Here is a 20,290-nt window from a genome sequence, read left to right as displayed (position 1 = left end):
CAATGATTCCGCTGGACCATAAACCCCACCAAACAGTACCACGTTGAGGTAGAGAGGCTTTTCAACAATAACTCTTGGATTTTCTGAGCCCCAGATCCGACAATTTTGCTTGTTGACGAAGCCACCGAAGTGGCCAAAAAACGCCAAAAAACGACGAGGAATGGCAAACCAGGGTTTTCTTCAACTCTTTCGGCTACAACGGCAATATTTTCGGCTGTTCTTGAGCGACGTGCGCGAGTTTTATTCTTCACATCACTAACTTGTCCCAACAGCTCGAATGTGTTCACGAATTTCTGTATTGCGGTTCGACAAGGTGCTTCACGATGACCCAAAAATGTTCGAGTTTTACGAACCGTCTCTGCCAAATTTTTACCATTTTTATAGTGAATTTTAATATTTTCAATGCTTCAAACGTGACATCTATCGAAATACCGGGCTATTAAAATAACACCTGTTATTGGAAAGCCCCTTAGAATTTAATGGGCTTTCAAACAGAGTAAACAATTCTCTTTTTCGGATTAAAAACTTTGAAATTTTGATGAAAATTTTTATAAATCTTGTACAAAGTTTGAAACTTGAGCCAATATGATCTTATCGTTATTAATATTTTTATAAAAAAATAATTTAAATTAAAAAAATAACTAAATATTTAAAGTCTTGTGAAAATGTTGAATTGCTATACTTTTTTCGCAGGCTGTATTCATGTAATCTACGCACTGGTTTAAAGGACTCTCAGTCGCCTACTAACTATGTAGTAGTTGGCTGGTTGAATTTCATTATTTGCTTACAGCGAATTGTTCTGTGATTTCGCGTTGGCATTGACTCACTTTACTAATTTTTTTGTTGATGGTGATGGGGAAAACAATGGTAAATACAAAAAAAGGTGGTAAATGAAAAGAAGTATTCGGAGCACTGAAATATGCAGAAATACGTGGATGGATGAAAAATGGAAATCTGTCTTTTGTGTAACTTAGCTTGTACAATTTAATAGATTCACGTTAATTTATAAATGTCTCTAAAGGCTAATTGCATGACTGCATAATTATTTGTTAAGGGAAAATGTTTTACTAGAATTTATTTAAAAAATTGATTACTGAATATTTCTGCATAAACGAATAACGAATTTTATGTATTTTAAAATTTATAATTTTAATTTATTTAGTAAATATTAAAATTATATTAAATAAAATTCGATTTTTTTAATTAACTGCATTAATTTTGCATTGTATGACTAGCAACACTTTTCTCTGTTTAAATACTAATTTAACTATAAATTATCTGAACCACCCATTGTATGCATAAGTAATTAAATGCTAAGCATATATAATATAAAGTACCCTGTTATATTATATATGTCCAGTCAGCCATCTTGTCGGCATCTTTTCCTGGGGATACGGTACACTAGACAGGGCTAGTTTACTTGGGAAAAACCCGAGTCATTCCGGTAACGTAGAACCGTCTGCAATGGGAATGGGCATCTTTTCCTCTTTTTCGGCGGCAGAGAAGAAATTGACAGAGGATGGAATAAACATCGTCATTAATTTAAGGAATCCAACCGTCCAGCCAGTCTGATAACACTTGTTTTTAAAACGTTTGTATATTTGTAAGAAATATTTATATTAAAAATTTTCAGTTTGCAGGGGACATATCTACATCTCTAGTCGGCCATTATTCTTAGAGTCTGTTGTACAAAACTCATGCCTAATTGGTTTGAATGAGAGTAGTACTTTGACATATTGGCCCCTATTATGAGCAACATTCGATCTTCGACTGTAGTCGAAAGTGCTGATCGAACGAATTTTCATTTGGTATTATGGTGCTCATTCGTTGAAGAATAGGACTATTGTGAATTTCGATCGCTCGACGCATTTACAATAGATAATTTTTTCTCAGCTGATACAGCAAATCAAAATAAAAGAAAAACCGATTATGTTGAAATTCTTTGCTAACATTATTTTTAAAAGTTAAAAAAAGTATTTTTTGTGAAAATGAGTACAACGGAGTTGTGGTTCGACGATTCATCGGACGATGAAAGATTAGTGGAACTAGCTAGAAGTAGAAAACAGTTGAGGGACGCATCCAACCCCCTAGAAATGGCTTCCACTGAGTAAATTTAGACTTTTTAAAATGTGTTGACGTACTTAATATTACAGAAATTTCTTTACAGATTTTTAAAGAACTTTAGATTATCTAAAGAGGCGTTGGTGAACCTACTGTCCAGTACAGGAAACCGGTTGCAGCAGTGCACCCGAGCCAAATTGATTCCAAATATTTTAAAGCTAGACACAGTTCTGCGATTTTGTGCTCAGGGATCGTACCAATTGAGTATTGGTAATGAAGGTATGCTAGGACTTGCTCAGCCCACTGTGTACGATGATGCTGAAGATATTGAAGTGGAGTCAAATAACGGAGAAGTAGAAAACATAAGAAATGAAATTTTGAGAATAGTATAGAAAAATCTAAAAAGTATTAAATAGAAACCTTTACGCCACAGTTTCTGTTTTATTTTTGTTATAAATTATTAAGCTTAATCCATTTTGCTGCCGTTCTCACTGGTAGTCCCAAGCAATTCAGCTCCGTTGTAAATTCCTCCCATTTTTTGCTGCTTGAACTTTGGTGCAAATCCTTTTTGCGAATTGTGGATTCGCCTTTCTAATTGTTGTTTGGTACTCACGACTTTCGACCTGCATAAAATTAACAAAATTAGTATATATTTATTATTTGGTTACTATAAAGCCATAAATAATCGCAAACAACTTACACTTTAACAAGTTTTCCCACAATACGCTACACAATCGAAAGCAAAATTGCATTCGACTCTAAATTCGGTAAACAACGAAAATTTCGATAGGGTTGCACCGCTCATAATACCAAATTGACATTCGATTTTCGATCTTCGACTACCAGCGAATATCGAAGATCGAATGTAACTCATAATAGGGGCCATTGTCGCAACCATAAAAAAATGTCTTATGATGTTACATAACCTCAATTTCGTTGTTGTTGCTAAAGTAAATTTACCCATTTTATTAGAAACCCATTTACCCATTTTATTCGCTAGCAGTGGCTTATGAGAGGCCTTCTTAACGCAGATATTCCATTATGCCTTAAACCTAAGAACCCCGTCGCTTATATTCTATGAAAGAAAATCGCAGGAACTTATTAGTTCCAGTAGTGAGCAGTAGAGAGAAATATAGTAAACAGTTTGAAGAGAACTCGGAAGCAGAAACAGCACAGAAGGATAGAACATAGAGCTTAAACTAAGCCTAACTCTCTGGTTTTCGAAGGTTTTGTGAGATGTGTGCAAGTACAACACAGGTGAGGTGCTATGACGTGATGTGATATCATATGCATCATATGATGAAAGAAACATTTATGCTAGCAAATTATTTCAGCTCTTTGGCCATATTGCTCATTAAGCCTTCACAAATATGTTTGCCCAATTTTTTTAATTCTTTCGAATATGTGAAGTACACATTTTCATTTCGATAGTACATTTGGTGGATTGCTTACGGAAAGGCATCATTTCAAATGAAGGCGCTGCTTGCTACTAACCCGTTTTCTGATTGCTTAGCAAATACAGCTCCCAACTTACACATGGGAAAACGAAGAAGTATGGAGAAAGGAGCCGAATGAAAATTCATAGAACACAATATAACATGACGAAGAAAAGAAATAAGAAACAGAAAAAATGGCGCGCATAATAAAATACACACAATTTACATGCACGCTGTACAACCCTTATCCTTTCTACGAGTTCTTACTTTTCATTTAGCTCTTTTGCGCTATAACGCATTTATGCCGGTGGAGCAAAACACAGAATAAGCGCTAAATATGCGACATAAAATGCAGCAAAAGAGAAATTCATATGCCACAAATGATGACGTAACTAATGCGATATGGCGTAGAAGAGCAGTTACGAGTGTTACAGGTGGCTCTGTTATTATGGGAAAAGTGTTAACAGTGAGAGAGTACGACAGCGCATGTGTTAGTGAGGGAAAATGGTTAAAATGGAGAGCAGCGGAAATAACTGTTATCTTTACTCATATTTGTTTGTCTCTATTTTGATTTTGAATTTACTTTTACAGGCCACGAGTGGGTGGCGTACGCTGGGGTTTTTTACTTTTCTTTACTTCGTGATGTTAACTTGTGAATAATTGATTTGCGCTAGAAAGTTATGTTATTTTAACGATGTGTTTGATTGAATACTTACAGATTAAATCAGAAAACATAAGTCGTATAACTTTTGGTAAAAACAATAAGCACATCATTACAAATTGTGAAGCATTGCATTCAATAAGGCAATCAACATCAAGCCATACAATAGAAGAACCCCTGTCCGAAGTAAACGCAGAAGACATTAAAAGTTTTATACACTTTATTTGTAAAATTAATTTGTACTTTGAAATATAAATGATATACGAATATTAATATACTTATATAAATACTTATAGTACATAACGGCCTAGCCGCTAATGCTTTAAAATCATTGTGATTGTAATTCATTAGTTTTCCAATTTAAAAAAAAAAAAAAAAAATAAATAAATAAATAACCGCCTAAGTCAACTTAAGAGAAAAATTATTCATATCAATTGCGTCTCATAGATATAGCACAAGAATTGCCTTATAGTTGAATCGATTAAACAATTAGAAGAGATACTCTATAAACATAAATCGAAAAACAAAAACAACTACTATTCGCTTTTACTTCCAGTCATACTACTTTTGATCATAACTACAAAAATGTTCTAAGCGAAAGAATGTTTATTATGAGTGCTTTTTTATGGCAGAGGCTTGCCATTGCCTGCCGAGGCGCGATTGCTATTAAAAAAAAAACTTTTCTATTATTTGATGTTGATGCACGGAGATTCGAGCCTGCGCTTTCTCGAATGGTAGTCACGCACCAACTCATTCGGCAACAGCGGCCGGCTTGGCTTATTTTTGAGATTGTTTCTATTCACTTTTAGATCAAGAATGGATAAAAGTCTGTTGTAAGAGCATACTACATTTTGGAGAAGTACTGCTGAAGTGGTTGAAGTGACAGCCTATGACAGCCTGAATATATGTTAGTCCGGGTCATTTTGGTAACGCACAACTCTTGTGGTAGGAACGACAAAAGTCTGTAGTACTAAGTTGCGGTGGTTGCTAAATGGCCTGCAAGGAGTCTACAGGGTGCGTACGGTAGTTGAGGATATACATTTTTTGGTTATAACTTCCCGAAACCATTAATTTTCTCTTTACTCCTCTCAACACATCCCTTATTCACACAGTTATCATCGCTATATGTGCAAATCACACCGATTTCTAGAGACATTTTGTTTTGGTGTTAATGCATCTTATATGATTTACGGAGATATTATAATAAGTCAACAGTATGTAAATAATAATACAGAAAGTAATTTGAATTAATTTTTTTAACAGAAGATATAGTAGTGAAACCCTGGATTGACAGCATAGGCGGTGACATTTACAGTGTTTTCTTTTTTTTAGTTTTACAAATATTGATTTCTACTTCATCTGAAGTAACTGAAGACTTTGCAGGCGATTTCCTGTCTTCAGAGTTTATTATTACAATAACTGTTTTGCCTTTCTAAGTGCATGGCATCTGTCTTACCTCGGATATCCATTTCAGATACTTTATTAGATCCTTTTTTCATAAATTCCCAAAAACAAAACCCACAAAAATCTTTTTATCTTTTCACATTCCGAAAAAAGAAAACACATTCACATTAGATGATAATTACGGAATTTTTAATTTATTATACAATTTTATTATTCCTTCCTCTCAATTACATACTTATTTACTTACTTACATACATACGCTTATTAACAATAACTATTAAATTCTATAATTATTATTATCATTTTTAACATCACTATTATTATTATCATTAAGTTTTAGCATTCAAAAAAACAAAAAAAAGCACAATAATCACAACAAAACCAAAAACAAAAGAAAAAAACAGAAGCAAATTTTAAATTATCACTATGAACGCATTTTTGTACTTAAAATCAATAAACAGTAGGAAAGAATACAGCAAATGTATGCGTGTATGTGTGTACGCACAACAACAACTTCTATTTGTGTTGTATGAACACTCATACTTGATTTTCTAACTAAAGAAAGAAGTGAGCTGAGAAAAAATGTGATCATCAAACGAGGAGGGGAAAGATACAACATAAATCACATACATACATAATTAAATGAATTTTACAGCGCTGATAAATACGCGAGCTGGAAATTAAAAGTACAACAAACATAGTTGCGTTGAAGTACGAAAAAAAGTTTTTTGTAAGTAAGCAAAAAATTTCGAACATTGCACGCTATGCCGCTTTTTTGTGTGTATTTAATGAATGTTTGTGCGTGTTTCGTTTTTCAAAACTGTTTATATGTATGTGTTTGTGTTGCGTACGCATATTCCACTGCAGTTTGTGTTGTTTTATGTTAAATTCAGTATTCTTGATTTTTCTTACAAAATGTGTATAGTTGGTAAAAATAAAACTTCCCTTGTTTTTTTTTTAATTTACCTGCTGCTTTACTGCGCAAGGCAGGGTAAGATTTCTTTTGATAAATTTTTTTGCTTTACTAAGATTTCTATACAAAAATGTTTTGGCACAAATCAAACATTTTTACTGATGTGGTTTTGTTGGTTTTGCAAGCTAAATACAAAATACAAAAATAATTTGTTTCACTACTTTTCCGCCATTTTGGAGCGGCTTCGGAAGTGATTTGTATTGTTTTTTTTGATTTTTTTACTATATTTGCTTTTTGTTAATTAATTTTTAGAATATTTGCTTTATAATGGCATCTACGCATGCGCTACTACTGCTAATAAAAAGTTCAGTTTTACATTTTTCCATTCAATCGCTCTTTACGCCATTTGCGGAGTATTGGAAAGATCAAAAATTTAAATGGACATAAATAAAATATTTTCATGTTACGAATAAGTGGCTTAAAATTCAATAACGCATCAAAATATGTGTTTTGATTTAAAAAATATTATAAAATATGTACACGAAAATTTTTTGGAAAACTTAAAATTAAATTTTTTATATTTTACGTACTGAAAGCGGGCACTGTTTTACATATTTTTATCGAACAAGAGTACAGGTTTTGAAAATTAAATCAAAAGCCGAATTCCGTTAAAAAATTTAATTTTTTTTAGCTTTTGAAGCAAAAAAAAAAAAATATAAATTTTAAAACAGAAGAAAAATATTTGCAAATGTGTGTAATTGTAAAGGAGTGTTTGGAAATTATTTTTTTTTTCAATTTTGGAAAAAAAATAAATTCAATAATACTTCTATACAATTGGAAGTGGAGTGCCTTGAAAATATTTTTGGCCTTTAAAAAATTTTTTATCATAAAAAATAAAAATTGCTAGCAATTTTTATATATTGTGCTTTTAAAGCGGGAAACGATTTTTTTTTAAGAATTGAAAGACAGTGGAAAGTTCAAGCAGATAATTTTAAGAATTAATAGAGTTAATTAATATAACTCTAACTTTACAAATTTAATGAGCATAAAAAAAATAATAACAAACTTATTTTCTAGTAAAAAAACATTTTTCAAAAATTTTTTCAAATGTTTTTTTTTTAAGTTTAGTTCGAATTGTGTGCTTAAGTGTGTGCTGCTACAAAAATACAAAAAAAAAAAATTGACAATAACAGGGAACAAAATAGTTTAACATCGACGATCACATTTGTTGTTTTAAATTTCTTTGTCAGCTGAAATGTGTGAACAATTTAAAGAATTATTATTTGTTAAAAATTCTATGCTTTAAAAATAATTAAAATGTTTTTGATTTTGTTTTGTCATACAAAGAGTTAATATTCATAGAACTGAGGCACCAACAACAACAACTAGCTATGCTCAATTAATCTCTTCACTTGACAGGAGTGTTTTATATGTATGTGTATGTACATATTCATGTACGCGTATTCTTTTACGAATTTACCATGCGAATAATTTTTCTGAAATTTCTACTACTTATTGCAAAATTTTTCAAGCAAGCAATATTTTGTCTAACCGCCAATGGTTTAAATGCTTCAAATTTTTGATATTTTTTGTCCGTCGTTTGGTTTTTTTTAATTGGATATTTTGACATTTTCTAACTGTTTGTAATTTACTTTCACTGTTTGTTTTTTCGTTTTCTTTGTTATTTTCCTTTTCTTCGTAATATTTTTTGTTGTAAGTAGTATTACAATTTTAATGCTAATAAAATTTGTCAACGCTGTGCGTCCCCACTACATACATACATGTGTAGCTTTATTGATTCTCTTCGCGGCATAATATTCTGAATCTCTCCAGATTTGTTGCTTGATTCACTCAATAGATACGCACATATGCACATAGATAAATGCTACTTCTACTGATGTATGTATGCATTTTGTGTTTTGAAAGTCTGCGGCTCACTTACATACTTATGTTAGTTAAGTACCAAAATTCTTTCTCCTGCGCAGCTGCTTCGTTTTGATTTAGTTCTCCGGGTTTTTGTTTCTATATTTCCTTTTTACTTTGTTTCTAGCTCTCTAACTTTCGATCCCTTTGTTCTCCGTAATTTTTGTTAAAAAACATTTTTATTTCCACCGATATTGTCATTAGTTGATTCACCAGTTTGTTTTTACGCTACTCTTTTGCTTTCTTTTTTCTTCTTCTTCTTCCCTTTGCCTTCGCTAAATGGCTAGCTTCTTACTTTGCCTTTTGTTGTTGCTGTTGTTATAACGATACAATCATTTGCCACTCCAACGCGCGATCATACTTTTCTTGCTGAAGCAGTCGCCGAAGAAGCGATCCAGCGAATGATATAAATGCGGACGCACCGACGCTAAGCTGTGATCTTCGTCCGTATAGCTCTGGAAGTAGTGGAGATGGAAAAAGGGAGTTTAATTGAAAATCAAATACCACCTAATTTGCTGCGGGTGGAAAGTCACTTAAAAATAGAGTTTCGAACTCAGATAAAACTAAATGATTTTGTGTGGTTATGTGAAGCCTTCTCACTTTTCCTCTTAAGTAAAGTAACTGTTAGTTTAGCAGGTTCATAGATATAAAAGGTTAAACAAGACTAATAATAGGGCTCGATATATTGGGTTGGGGAATAAGTTCATAGCGTTTTATATTTATATTTCACCACGATTTGTTTGCTATTTGGCCAAGGCTGAGCATTCATTCGATAGAACTCTTTCTGCTCTACAAAACTATTTTAATTGTATTTTTGAGATATTTAATGTTTCATTAGGTTCGAGGCTTAGAAATGGAATACCCAGGAGGCAAAAATCAACATTTTCGACACCTGCTCTTCTTTGCTTGTGAAAAAGTTGCCGAAGCAGCGCAAGACATATGCGACGTGTATGGAGAAGGTGTCATAGGCGAGTCTACAACACGGAAATGGTTTGCAAAGTTCAAAAATGTCGACTTTGACGCCGATGACACGTCCCGCAACGGAAGGCGTTCTGAATGCGATGAAGCAGGGACGCCAAACCAGCCATGAATTGGCGAAAAAAATGAACTGGGATTAGAAAAATTGGGAGCTTGTGTGCCTCATGAGCGCAACAAAAAAAAAAAAAAAAAGAAAGTCGCCTTCAAATTGCTTCTCAGCATCTCGCCCGCCATCGAGCAACACGGGATCATAAACAGTGCCTTTCTTACCGAATCGGCACGGAAGATGAGAAATGGTGCTTATACATCATTATGAAGCAAATAAAGGAGTGGTGGAGTGTGGCTCTAGGACATACGCCAAAGCCGAGAATCAAGCCGGATCTTCATCGATGCAATGTGTACTGAAGTACAGTTAACTATATTTCTCTAAAATAATTATGACCATTAAAAAAGTTATGTCAAACTAGTCAAAATATTGAAGTGCTATCGCTTCGCCACTGTAATCTCTGGTGAAAAGTTTTTTGATGTTGTGAAAAATCTGAGATGGTGTTAATGTTGTTGCTTCGATTGATTGGACGAGCGTGTGAATACATGTGAAATGATTGTGCAGAATTCGGCTGCCAAATCCCCAAATGACGTGCCAGCCAAAGTTCCCCTCACAATATTCTCTTTCACCATACTTAAAGAACAGAACTCGTAAACCTATCATCCTTGGCCATAATCATCCATTACTCAATTACTTAAGACGAGAAAATTCATCTCTCAATCATTACTTACAATCTGTTTAAACAAGATATCCAATCTCTCCAAATTTTTCGCCAAAACCATAGTCTGCTGATAATGCACATTATCATCGAGTGTGCCATGGATGAGCATAAATTTCTTGCCACGTAAACGATTTGCGCGTGTGGTGAGTTGAGAACTTGAGTAACCTTCTTCGTTCAGTTTGGGCAGACTCATATAGCGTTCGGTGTATATGGAGTCTGAAAAGGTAAACAAAAATAAGCGCAACATTAAAAACATTAATAACACAAAGCGTAATAAATTTAGTTTCAGTGAAATGCTTAAGATTTTTTAAAATTGATGAAGTTTTTTTCTTAAAAACGGATATGGTTTTATGAACTTTTATTATTATCCCTGATAATTAAAAAAAAAAATACTTTAACTTACCATAGTAAGCCCAGTCGGTGACTGGCGCCACCGAGGCAGCACAACGGAAAACTTGAGTATCATCATTAGCCAAAGCCATAGCGGCTGCATAACCTCCATAACTCCAGCCCCAGATGCCAGTGTGATTGGCATCGATAAATGGAAATTTCTGTTGTAGTTGCCTGAAAACAGTAAAAAAAAAATTCATATTCATATCATAAGATATACTACATTGATGAAGATTCCAAGTATTGCACATTTTTGCACCGTCAATTAAACTCACCTGGTTACATTCACTTGATCGGTGATCTCGACAGTACCTAACTTAAGATAAATAGAATGCAAGAGCTTATCGCCACGTGAGCCAGAACCGCGTCCATCGATCATGGCATAGATCACAGACTGGTTCGACGAGAGGTATGTGCCCCAGTCGACCATCCAACGCGAGATCACCTGCAAATGTACAGTAAAAACGAGCATATAAATAAAAGAAAAGGAGGAAAACAGTGGAATAAGTGCTCATACCGAGGTAGAGTCGGGTCCACCATAAACATCTACAAGTAGTGGATACTTTGTATTGCCACTACGATCGAGATTAGGTGGCAATTGTAACATAACCTTGGCAGTAAAGTTATCAGCAATTGGGAAGGTATGAATTTCATGGGTGGGCATAGCTTTCGACTTCAACTTGGTATGCAACTCGTCGTTTAACTCCCAATCCAAGAGTTTTCTAAGTGTAACTCTATCTGATGGAGGCAAGTGAAATCAATCAGATCATTAATACAAGGAGTTTGGCATATTAAATGCGAACCTACCACTTTCGGGAACCCATTCATAAATGACAGTCATCGGTACACCAGGACCTTCTGAACTGATCGCCATTTGACGTTCGTGGCTAAATGAAACTTCATAGTATGTTTGCTGCACACCTGTAATATTACCAGAGATAATAAGAGAATAATTTGAGAGGGGGAATTTTGAGAGCTGGTGTATAAAACTCACCGCCCGATGCGTGCAGGTCACATGTGAGGCACTGTGGTGTACGGCCCAACTCCGCTTTGATTGCATACAGTTGTGCCACTTCGGAACTCTGTTCCGTATTGGCTATATAGAAGATTATGTCGCTATCCGCGTCCCAATGAAGTAAGTTTTCAACAACAAATTTTCCTCTTGTAAGTATCTCGACAGTGCCGCTAGCCGTTTTGGTGGAGAGTACGCAGAGATGACGATAATATGTCTGGTCATTCTGCAATTGTGGCAGTATAAAAGCTATGCGTGAACCGTCACGATTCTTCAAGGGTGGCGTAAACAAATTGACCCAACCAGTTTTGGATTCAATATTATAAATCTGAAATTAGAAATTGAAATTGTAGCGCTTGCGAACGCTGGTAAATGCCCAAAGAGTAGTACCTCAGTTCGACGTACACCATCGAACACTTGTAGATACGCTAAGTTTTGTATACGATTCATCCACACAGATAGTACGCGCTCGCTATCCAGCCACTCCACCGCCGAGATAATATAATCGGTTTCAGTGTTCAAGGAACTGGGCACAGGAATCTGCGTGAGAAACTCTAAACCTTGTGCCGCACGCTCCAAATCGACAGTATAGAGACTGACACGCGGATTCGAGGAGCCCGCCTTCGGATAGGGTACCAATTTGCTGAGTGGATACTGGAAGCGTAGATCATTGGCCTCACCATAGATAGGCAAATCCATTGCACGTATTGGCGAGTCGTCAAATTTGATGAATGCGATTTGTGTGCCAGTCGGATTGAACCATGTGGCCGTGTTCGAGCTGAATACCTCCTCTTCATACACCCAATCAGGTATACCATTCAAGATGGCAAGGTTTTCATCGCTTGTGATTGGTATGGCATCCGCGTAGGCTGTTGTCTTATAGTACAGATTACGGTCGAAATTGAGTATCAGTCCATTGCCAACGGGTGCCCACTGTGCAAAAAGAAGTAAGTGTTGAACGCCATTGATGGTTAACGGTTGAATCTGACCAGATGTGATATTGTAGATGTCGTATTGCGCAAAGAAACTGTGACGGAAGTGCTAAAGGAGAAAATGCGTGGTTGGAGTAAATCTAAAATTATTGTTTTTCAGTGCTACTAAACTTACTTTGGACAAATTCTTGGCCAATAACAGCAGTTCACCATCTGCGGACTTCTCAAACATGGAAAATTGTTGCTAAAAATCACAAACAATAAAATGTGTTACCTAGAATGAGTAGCACATAGCCCATAATTTCAGTTCATCCTATGCCCTACTTACGTGCTCATCATACAATAGAACCTTCTTCTTTTTCGTCTTCACATCGTACTCGACAATTGTCTGCAATTTAAGCGAATTCTTTAGTATTTATTTTGTTTACGCTTATAACTAAATACCAATTTCGTAAATAAAATATCTTACATTGTCTTCTCGGTAGAGTAAATTTGACTTGGATGCCCACGTCCCATTGAAGCGATGCGCCGCTAATGCACCTGATATCACCTCATCCAATTGAACGCCGTTCTCTTTAGTGTCTGGCGTGACATCATCATCATCCCCAGCTTTGATGATGAATGTCAACACCACAGCGAGTGTGGCGATCAGGACTAGCGCGAAGATGGTGCCGAGTATGATACGCAGCTTGCGTATTTTCATGGGTGAGTAGCCCAGATTCTGGAAAGAGAGATCAGGGGGCGACATTAAAAAAATGTAAAAATTGTTTTACTAAAAGCGTTGGTTTTTAGTTCAGTTAATATTTATTTATATTTTCAACTGTTTAGAGTCTCAAAAGGGAGGTCAAAAAAATTTAATAAACATGAAAAGAAAAGTCATTCAAGATATTTTCAGATAATGATTTCGATTTGAATGAACCGATCTTAATAAATTTTATTGCATTTGTTCGGTTAACATACCCAGAGTGGAAATTCATCGGAATTTCGCCAAAAAGTAAAGAAGAAGATACATTTTTTATTTAATTTTAATAATTTTTTATTTTATTTCTTCGAATTGATTTTCAAGTTACATTTTGTTACTTTTTATAATGTTAAAATTTTTATTTTTTTTTTTTAATGGATTGTTTTTTTAATTAAGGTATTTTTGAGACTTGTGTTGCAGTCCTCCCAATACGCCTCTTGAGCAAGGCAATGTGATTTTGGGTTAAATTCTGGACTACCCGACATCAAAAATTGGAGCAGAAGCTCTGCTAAACAGCCAGCAAAGGATGTAGGTATGACGCTACACATCATTAAATTGTACTTATAGAAAAAGTAGTAAACTATTTGAATCGGCAAGCAAATTTTTCTTGTTGTAGTTTTTGTGACGAAGAAATTCTCCAAAATTTACTTTTTGTGTGGCCACTTAAAGGGTCGTAGTACCTCAATATGGCATTGTTTTCCTCAATGCTTCTGGAAAATATACCCCAGAAAATTGCTTTTGAATGTTTATTATTCTTATGTAAATGTATGTCTAACAAAAGCCATTTAAACCTATTTTCGGATTTCACGCAAAAAATAAAAAAAAATTTATCCCAATTCCACAGTTTTTCGCTAGAATTCCCAGCAGGTTTTTTAGTACTCAAATTTATGGCTTATTAAATGCTTATAGAATAAAGAGCATAACTTTAATAATAATATTTCTCTGTAACCAGGTTTGAATTAATATTTATTTATTTGGCATTCATAGAAAAATATCCTCGAATTATAAATTGAAATAAAACAATGAAAATTCAAATTGATTGGACAATCTTTATTTTTTAAAGATAGGGACTTAAAATGTTAGCTACGACTGCTCTGTAATTCGGCCATCCGTAAACACCAACTTTGAATGACTCGTTGGAGGACTTCGGTCAGTAACTCTTGAAGAATTTTAGTGATGTTGACTTCTAATGCCTCAATTGATGCTGGCTTATCCACACAGGATTTAGAATTTACACATCCCCACAAATAAAACTCTGAAGGTGTGATTTCACCCGATCTTTGTGGCCAGTCCACTGGTACGAGACGAGAGATAAATTCCTCACAGAAATGGCGACGCAGTACATGGCAAGTAGCGCCTTCTTGTTGGAACCATATGTGGATATCACGGGCTTTAATTTTCGGCATAAAAAAGTCATTTATCATGGCGCAATAGCGTTCGGCATTCACTGTTACATTGGTGCCAGCCTCGTCTCCGATGACTCCTTCAGCTCATAGGTCGCGCCAAACGGTTGATTTCAATGGATGTAATGCCAGTTCTTGAATGGTTTCGGGTTGTTCTTCAGTCCAAATGTTGCAATTTGGACTATTGAATTAGCAATTAAGCCAAAGATGTGCCTCATCGCTGAACAAAATTCGTGTTCTAAAATGCGGATCATCGACGAATTTTTCAAAAGCCCAACGATTTAAATTATGGCGCTTTGGAAGATCAAACCTTCGACTAGCTTTATTTTATACGCTTTCAAACCAAGATCTTTGCTTAAAGTCGCCCAAGTAGTGCCATAAGATAGGCCAAGTTGTTCAGATCGGCCTCGAATCGATCCTTCCGGGCCTTTGCAAAACTATCATTTACAGTCGAAATATTCTCTTAATTTCGGTCTGCACGTAGTCTAATCGGTCGAGTATCATCCAATAATGAAAAATTATTCTCAATTTCACCGATGGTTGTCCGAATAATGGGTTCGGTAGGACGATTGTGCATACTTATGTTGGCCTGAGCGCGCGATGAACACTTTCCACAGAGCGTCGATTTTCGTAATACATATATCCGATTTGTAAATGTAAGTGAGGCATATATCTTTGCATGATGATATGTCAATGAATACTGAAAAAAATTATGAATTTAGTTTGACTGCAGTCTTGCGTGATCTGTCGAAAAACCCTATTGAAAAAGTACCTCCAATCTGATTACCGGTTATTTGTTGAAGTAGAAAAGGACTTTTGTAAGGTCGGAATGAAAAAATTCGCTGGAGTTGTATATGAAATAAAGTATTTACTTAAACGTAACCCTTTTTGGGTTACATAAAGTTTTCTGTCGATATTTTTATGAGCATAAATATATTTCCACCACTAAATTTCATTCTATATCTTGTGCTAGGCATCGTTTTTTTATTGGCAAGCAGCGTTAAATATACATAGAGCCTCGTGCTGATAAACAATATTTTTTATACAAAACTTAAATTAAGATTAAATATTTAGGATTTTTTTATAATTCTCTCCCACTTGTAAGTATGTTAGTATATAAGACTTTAAACCTTTTATCGCGAAATAGTTAATCGACAACCATTTTGTTTTTAAATATCTCATATGACACTCACATTGAAATAGAAAATCATATATGTATTATATTTATTTACAAAAACACTTGAAATATTAATTATTTTAGTCAATACAACAAATATTCATATTTATTAGTTCATATGCATCAAGGAAGCCACATCTAAAGTACAACGGAAATGCAGCAATCGCTTGTTACAAAATTGTAGACTCTTTCAATCAAAGAAAAGACCTACCAACATTGACATTCTCTCCACGTACGCGCCGCTTTTTCACAACCATAAGTTAAGTTTGTACAGAAGCATGTAAGCCCGTGCATATGCACTTATGTATGTCAGCGCAATAAAGTGGCGTGCCACCAGGCAGCCTGAGATAGCTTAACGGCCTGGCCAAATGGGCCTGGTCTGTGGATGTTTGCTTCGCGACGGTCAATGAATTGTGAGCGCATGCGCAGCAACAAACAAGTGCAGCGCATCGGAACGAATTGAGTTGAGTGACTAGTTGACATGCGAGTGGCGAATGCACAACGCCGATATGAATGCTGCTTGGGGAAAGTGAGTGGTAATGTGTAAATAAAAATGAATTTAATGCTTGTTTGTGTTTCTGTGTGTATGAAAAGTCGTTATCCGGTTACTTGCATGCAAGTGGCATATACAATGGCATTGCATCATTTGCGGCAAACAATGACCGCCAGACCACCAGTCCACCAGACCGCAAGACGCAAGTTTATGTAATTGGCAACGAATTCATGTGCGCGCTTCAAACTTGTTGGTCACTGTGAATGTAAATTTATGCATATGTATGCAATTATATATGTATGCGTGTACATACTTGGACAATTGTACGTGCACGCTACTTGGACTATGAAAGTGGGAAGATTCAAATAAATTCAACTCAAATGCAAGCGGTGTGTAAGTTGAGAAAGACAGTAATAAAAAGCCGCTGAATGCAAGCCATGTAACTTTAGTGAGTAGATTTAATAGCGTAATGCCAAGTTTTTACGTACAATGCCTGCTGAATACGTGCGAATGCCTTCATCATCATAACTTTCATTCCAATACCCAGTAGAGGCTAATATAAAAAGTCATAGAGTATATAAACAAAGTTATACAACATCTTAGCGAAAAGTTATACAACACCTTTTTAAATAACTGATGAAAATAGAACTAAACAACTGAATTCCGCTGACTTTAATGTTTTGTGTTAAGGGAATGCAACATTTTATTAGCGAAGGCTTAGAATGCTAAAAAAATATATGTATATCTTAGTTCATAAGTGTAAATACTCCAAAGGTTCCAATCGAAAACTCTCAGAATGATCGCAATTGCCCAAATCCATCGCGATCTCAAATTTTCCACAGTAGCTGAAGAAATCAAAACGCATGCCTTATCCCAATATATGGGTAGTCGAAAAAGTCTTTTCGTATTTCTAATCAAACTTCAACTAATTTTTTTTTATATTTATAATGAACTTTATTAAACCAAATATGTACCATTTTGGTCGACCACCTTTTGCCATTTTTCTTCTAGAGACATTAATCCATCAGTGTAAAACTTTTGTGGTTTCTCGGCGAAAAACTGCGGCAAGTAATTTTCACAGGCTTCTCTTGAAGCCAACTTTACTCCATTAAGGGAGTTCTGCATTGACCGAAACAAATGGTAGTCCGATGGTGCAAGGTCAGGGCCAAGCTCTCCCAGTTTTTGCCGAGTCATCAAAGATGTGTGTGGCCTAGCGTTGTCCTGATGGAAGACGACGCCCTTTCTGCTGATCAGTTCTGGCCGTTTTGTTTCGATTGCTTGCTTCAATCTCATCAGTTGTTGACAGTAAATTGTAGAATCAATCGTTCGAGCAGGCTGGAGCAGCTCATAGTGGATGATTCCTTTCCGATCCCACCAAACACACAGCATAACCTTTCGAGGCGTCAAACCTGGCTTTGCGACCATTTGTTGAGCTTCACCACCCTTGCACCATGATCTTTTTCGCACATTATTGTCGTATTTGATCCACTTTTCGTCTCCTGTTACCATTCGCTTCAGAAATGCTTCGATTTCATTTCGTTTCAGCAAAGAATCGCCGATGTTAATTCGGTCCATTAAATTTTTCACAGACAATTCATGTGGTACCCAAACATCGAGCTTCTTTTTGTAACCAGCCTTTTTTAAATGGTTCAAAACTGTTTGATGATGAATGTTTAGTGCCTTGGCGATGTCATGGCAGCTTATGTGACGGTCCTGGTCAATCTTTTCCATAATTTCATTGACTTTTTCAACGATAGGTCGACCGGAGCGAGGTGCATCTTTCACATCGAAATTTTCAGAACGGAAGCGAATGAACCATTGTTGTGCTACACGAACTGATACAGCATCGTCTCCGTAAACTTCACAAATTTCAGTGGTGGCTTGCGTGGCATTCTTCCCATTTTTATACAAAAATTTCAAAATATAGCGAATCTCTTTATTATTTTCACTAATTTTTGAACAGCTATAACTATTTTTCGACTTCTACGAATTAAATTTTTTTTTGTTAAATGAAGCTTAAAAAGAATACGCAAAGACTTTTTCGACTACCAATATAAAACTCCAAGCGCACTCAATCCCCTTAATTACAGAAATTACCACCAATGCCATTTCCTTTCACAGATTCAAGAGGAAATCTACAATAGATATTTATGCCAAACAGCAAAAATTCAGGAATGGTAGCACCACTGGGTGCATTCCATGCATGTCCCGTAGAGTATCTTAGATTAAAGTATAAACATTCTTAAATGTTAGCAAACAGATAGCAATAAAAAAATAGATAATTAAAAAAAAGTGAAATTTTTTGTTTCAACAAAATTCGACAAAAATTGCTCGCGAGTATATGTATGTCATGTTATCCTAGTTGCAATGAAAATACTTAAAAAAGAAATAAAGTATATTTTTAAATCTTGATATGAATATAAAGAAAGCAGGTTTTCGCATAAATTGTCACAGTATGGGATGCGAAAAAACATTTTCTGGTATAAACATCTAAATGAAATGAGCTCAGAACCCGGGTTAACTTTCGTCGAATGCATTCATAGTATGCACTGGCACAGCTTTTGTTTACATTTGCTTTCAAAATTAAAGGCCAACCGCACCAGAAAACATAGCGAAAAGGCACTTGCGCATCACGCATATAAAATACTTAGAGTAAACAAAGGGTTCAACCTGCATTAAAAAAGGAGTGCACATTGAAGAAATCTCAATGATTTCCAAAGGACGATGTGGCCTGCTTATGTTGAATGCCAATAAATTCGGAAATGTTTCCAAAATATGCAGCCTCTGCAATCTGAACAAAGAAGAAAAGGTGAAACATTTCATCGGAAGATGTCCTATACTCGCTGAGTTTAGAAATTTTTGTTTAAATCAAAATTAAAAAGAAAAGAAATTGTTAGCGCAATAAATGGAGAAATGATGAAAATTGGAGAAAAATTTTAGGTTTTTTGTATTCAGCACAAGGCGAATCTATTAAAAGTGGTGTTGGTAAATCAGCTGATATTTTTTCTTTCGCCGTGCCCATGTGGCTGTCAGCCCAGAATGAAAAAAGACGAATTCATTATTTGTTTTCTAGTTTCCCAATACTTTGCTTTGACAATCAAACGAATAAAACATTGTTGGTGGCCTAGTGCCTTGATTCAGCATTATTTGACAGTGGAATTTAACTAATTGGTTTTTTATTTATATTTATGTAAGGACAGACGACGGGCTGGTGCGTGACTACCATTCGGAATTCAGAGAGAACGTAGGTTCGAATCTCGGTGAAACACCAAAAATGATGAAAAAGGTTTTTTTCCTAATAGTGGTCGCCCCTCGGCAGGCAATGGCAAACCTCCGAGTGTATTTTTTTTTTTTTTTTTTTTTGTCGGGACAACTAGCAAGTGCAGCACTCAGACATTAATTGAGTCCATTGTACTACACTTGGATCCCTTTTAATTTTCTTTAAATCTACCCGATTTCCGAAGAAATCTGAGTAGATCTTGTGGTGCCAAGGAGCCAAGATGGTCGCTTCTTAACACATCAGTGCCAAAGACCTCAAACCTGATTCAGGCAAAGGTGGGGCAGATACACAGGAAGTGGTCCGCCGTCTCATCCTCCTCTTCACAAGCTGGGCAGAGTACACTGTCTGAGATGCCCAACCTTTCCATGTGCTTTGCCCACAGAAAGTGACCCGTCATCAGTCCAACCAGTCGTCTGCACTCCCCTCTGCTTAATGACAGAAGGGTTTGCGACAGTCGATCGGAGATGACAGGTAACATCAGTTTTGTCCATCTGCAGCCTCTCTCAGCCTGCCAAGCTCGCTTGTGGGTAGTAGTTACCCATTTGCTAACCGTGGCCGTGATGGCCGCAGAGGGGAGTGGCAAAGCGGGCTCTGGGCCAAAGAAGTTGGCTTCAGAGCCCATCTTAGCTAAGGAGTCAGAGGTCTCGTTACCCGCGATACCCACGTGTCCCGGGACCCATGTTAGCATCAGGCTATTATGTCTGCCGACATAGTTCAG

The 20,290-nt window shown here is 35.8% G+C and overlaps 1 protein-coding gene across 1 annotated transcript in view; it reads right to left on the bottom strand.

Moving 5' to 3' along the window:
- Window positions 1-6,508: 6,508 nt before the first annotated feature.
- Window positions 6,509-20,290, bottom strand: part of LOC129242770 (venom dipeptidyl peptidase 4) — a 33,200-nt gene continuing 19,418 nt past the window's right edge. The window contains exons 2-12 of the mRNA XM_054879601.1: window positions 12,947-13,198; window positions 12,806-12,865; window positions 12,653-12,721; window positions 11,936-12,586; window positions 11,528-11,873; window positions 11,341-11,454; window positions 11,051-11,271; window positions 10,809-10,978; window positions 10,547-10,707; window positions 10,154-10,359; window positions 6,509-8,853 (exon numbers count right to left, since the gene is read on the bottom strand). Coding sequence (XP_054735576.1) covers window positions 8,731-8,853; window positions 10,154-10,359; window positions 10,547-10,707; window positions 10,809-10,978; window positions 11,051-11,271; window positions 11,341-11,454; window positions 11,528-11,873; window positions 11,936-12,586; window positions 12,653-12,721; window positions 12,806-12,865; window positions 12,947-13,198 — 2,373 coding nt within the window. The 3' untranslated portion in view covers window positions 6,509-8,730. The remainder of the gene's footprint in view (window positions 8,854-10,153; window positions 10,360-10,546; window positions 10,708-10,808; window positions 10,979-11,050; window positions 11,272-11,340; window positions 11,455-11,527; window positions 11,874-11,935; window positions 12,587-12,652; window positions 12,722-12,805; window positions 12,866-12,946; window positions 13,199-20,290) is intronic.

Source organism: Anastrepha obliqua, chromosome 3 (assembly GCF_027943255.1).
Source record: "Anastrepha obliqua isolate idAnaObli1 chromosome 3, idAnaObli1_1.0, whole genome shotgun sequence".
NCBI lineage: Eukaryota > Metazoa > Arthropoda > Insecta > Diptera > Tephritidae > Anastrepha > Anastrepha obliqua.
The sequence above is the reverse complement of the archived record's forward strand: the minus strand, read 5'-3'. Positions and strand labels throughout refer to the sequence as shown.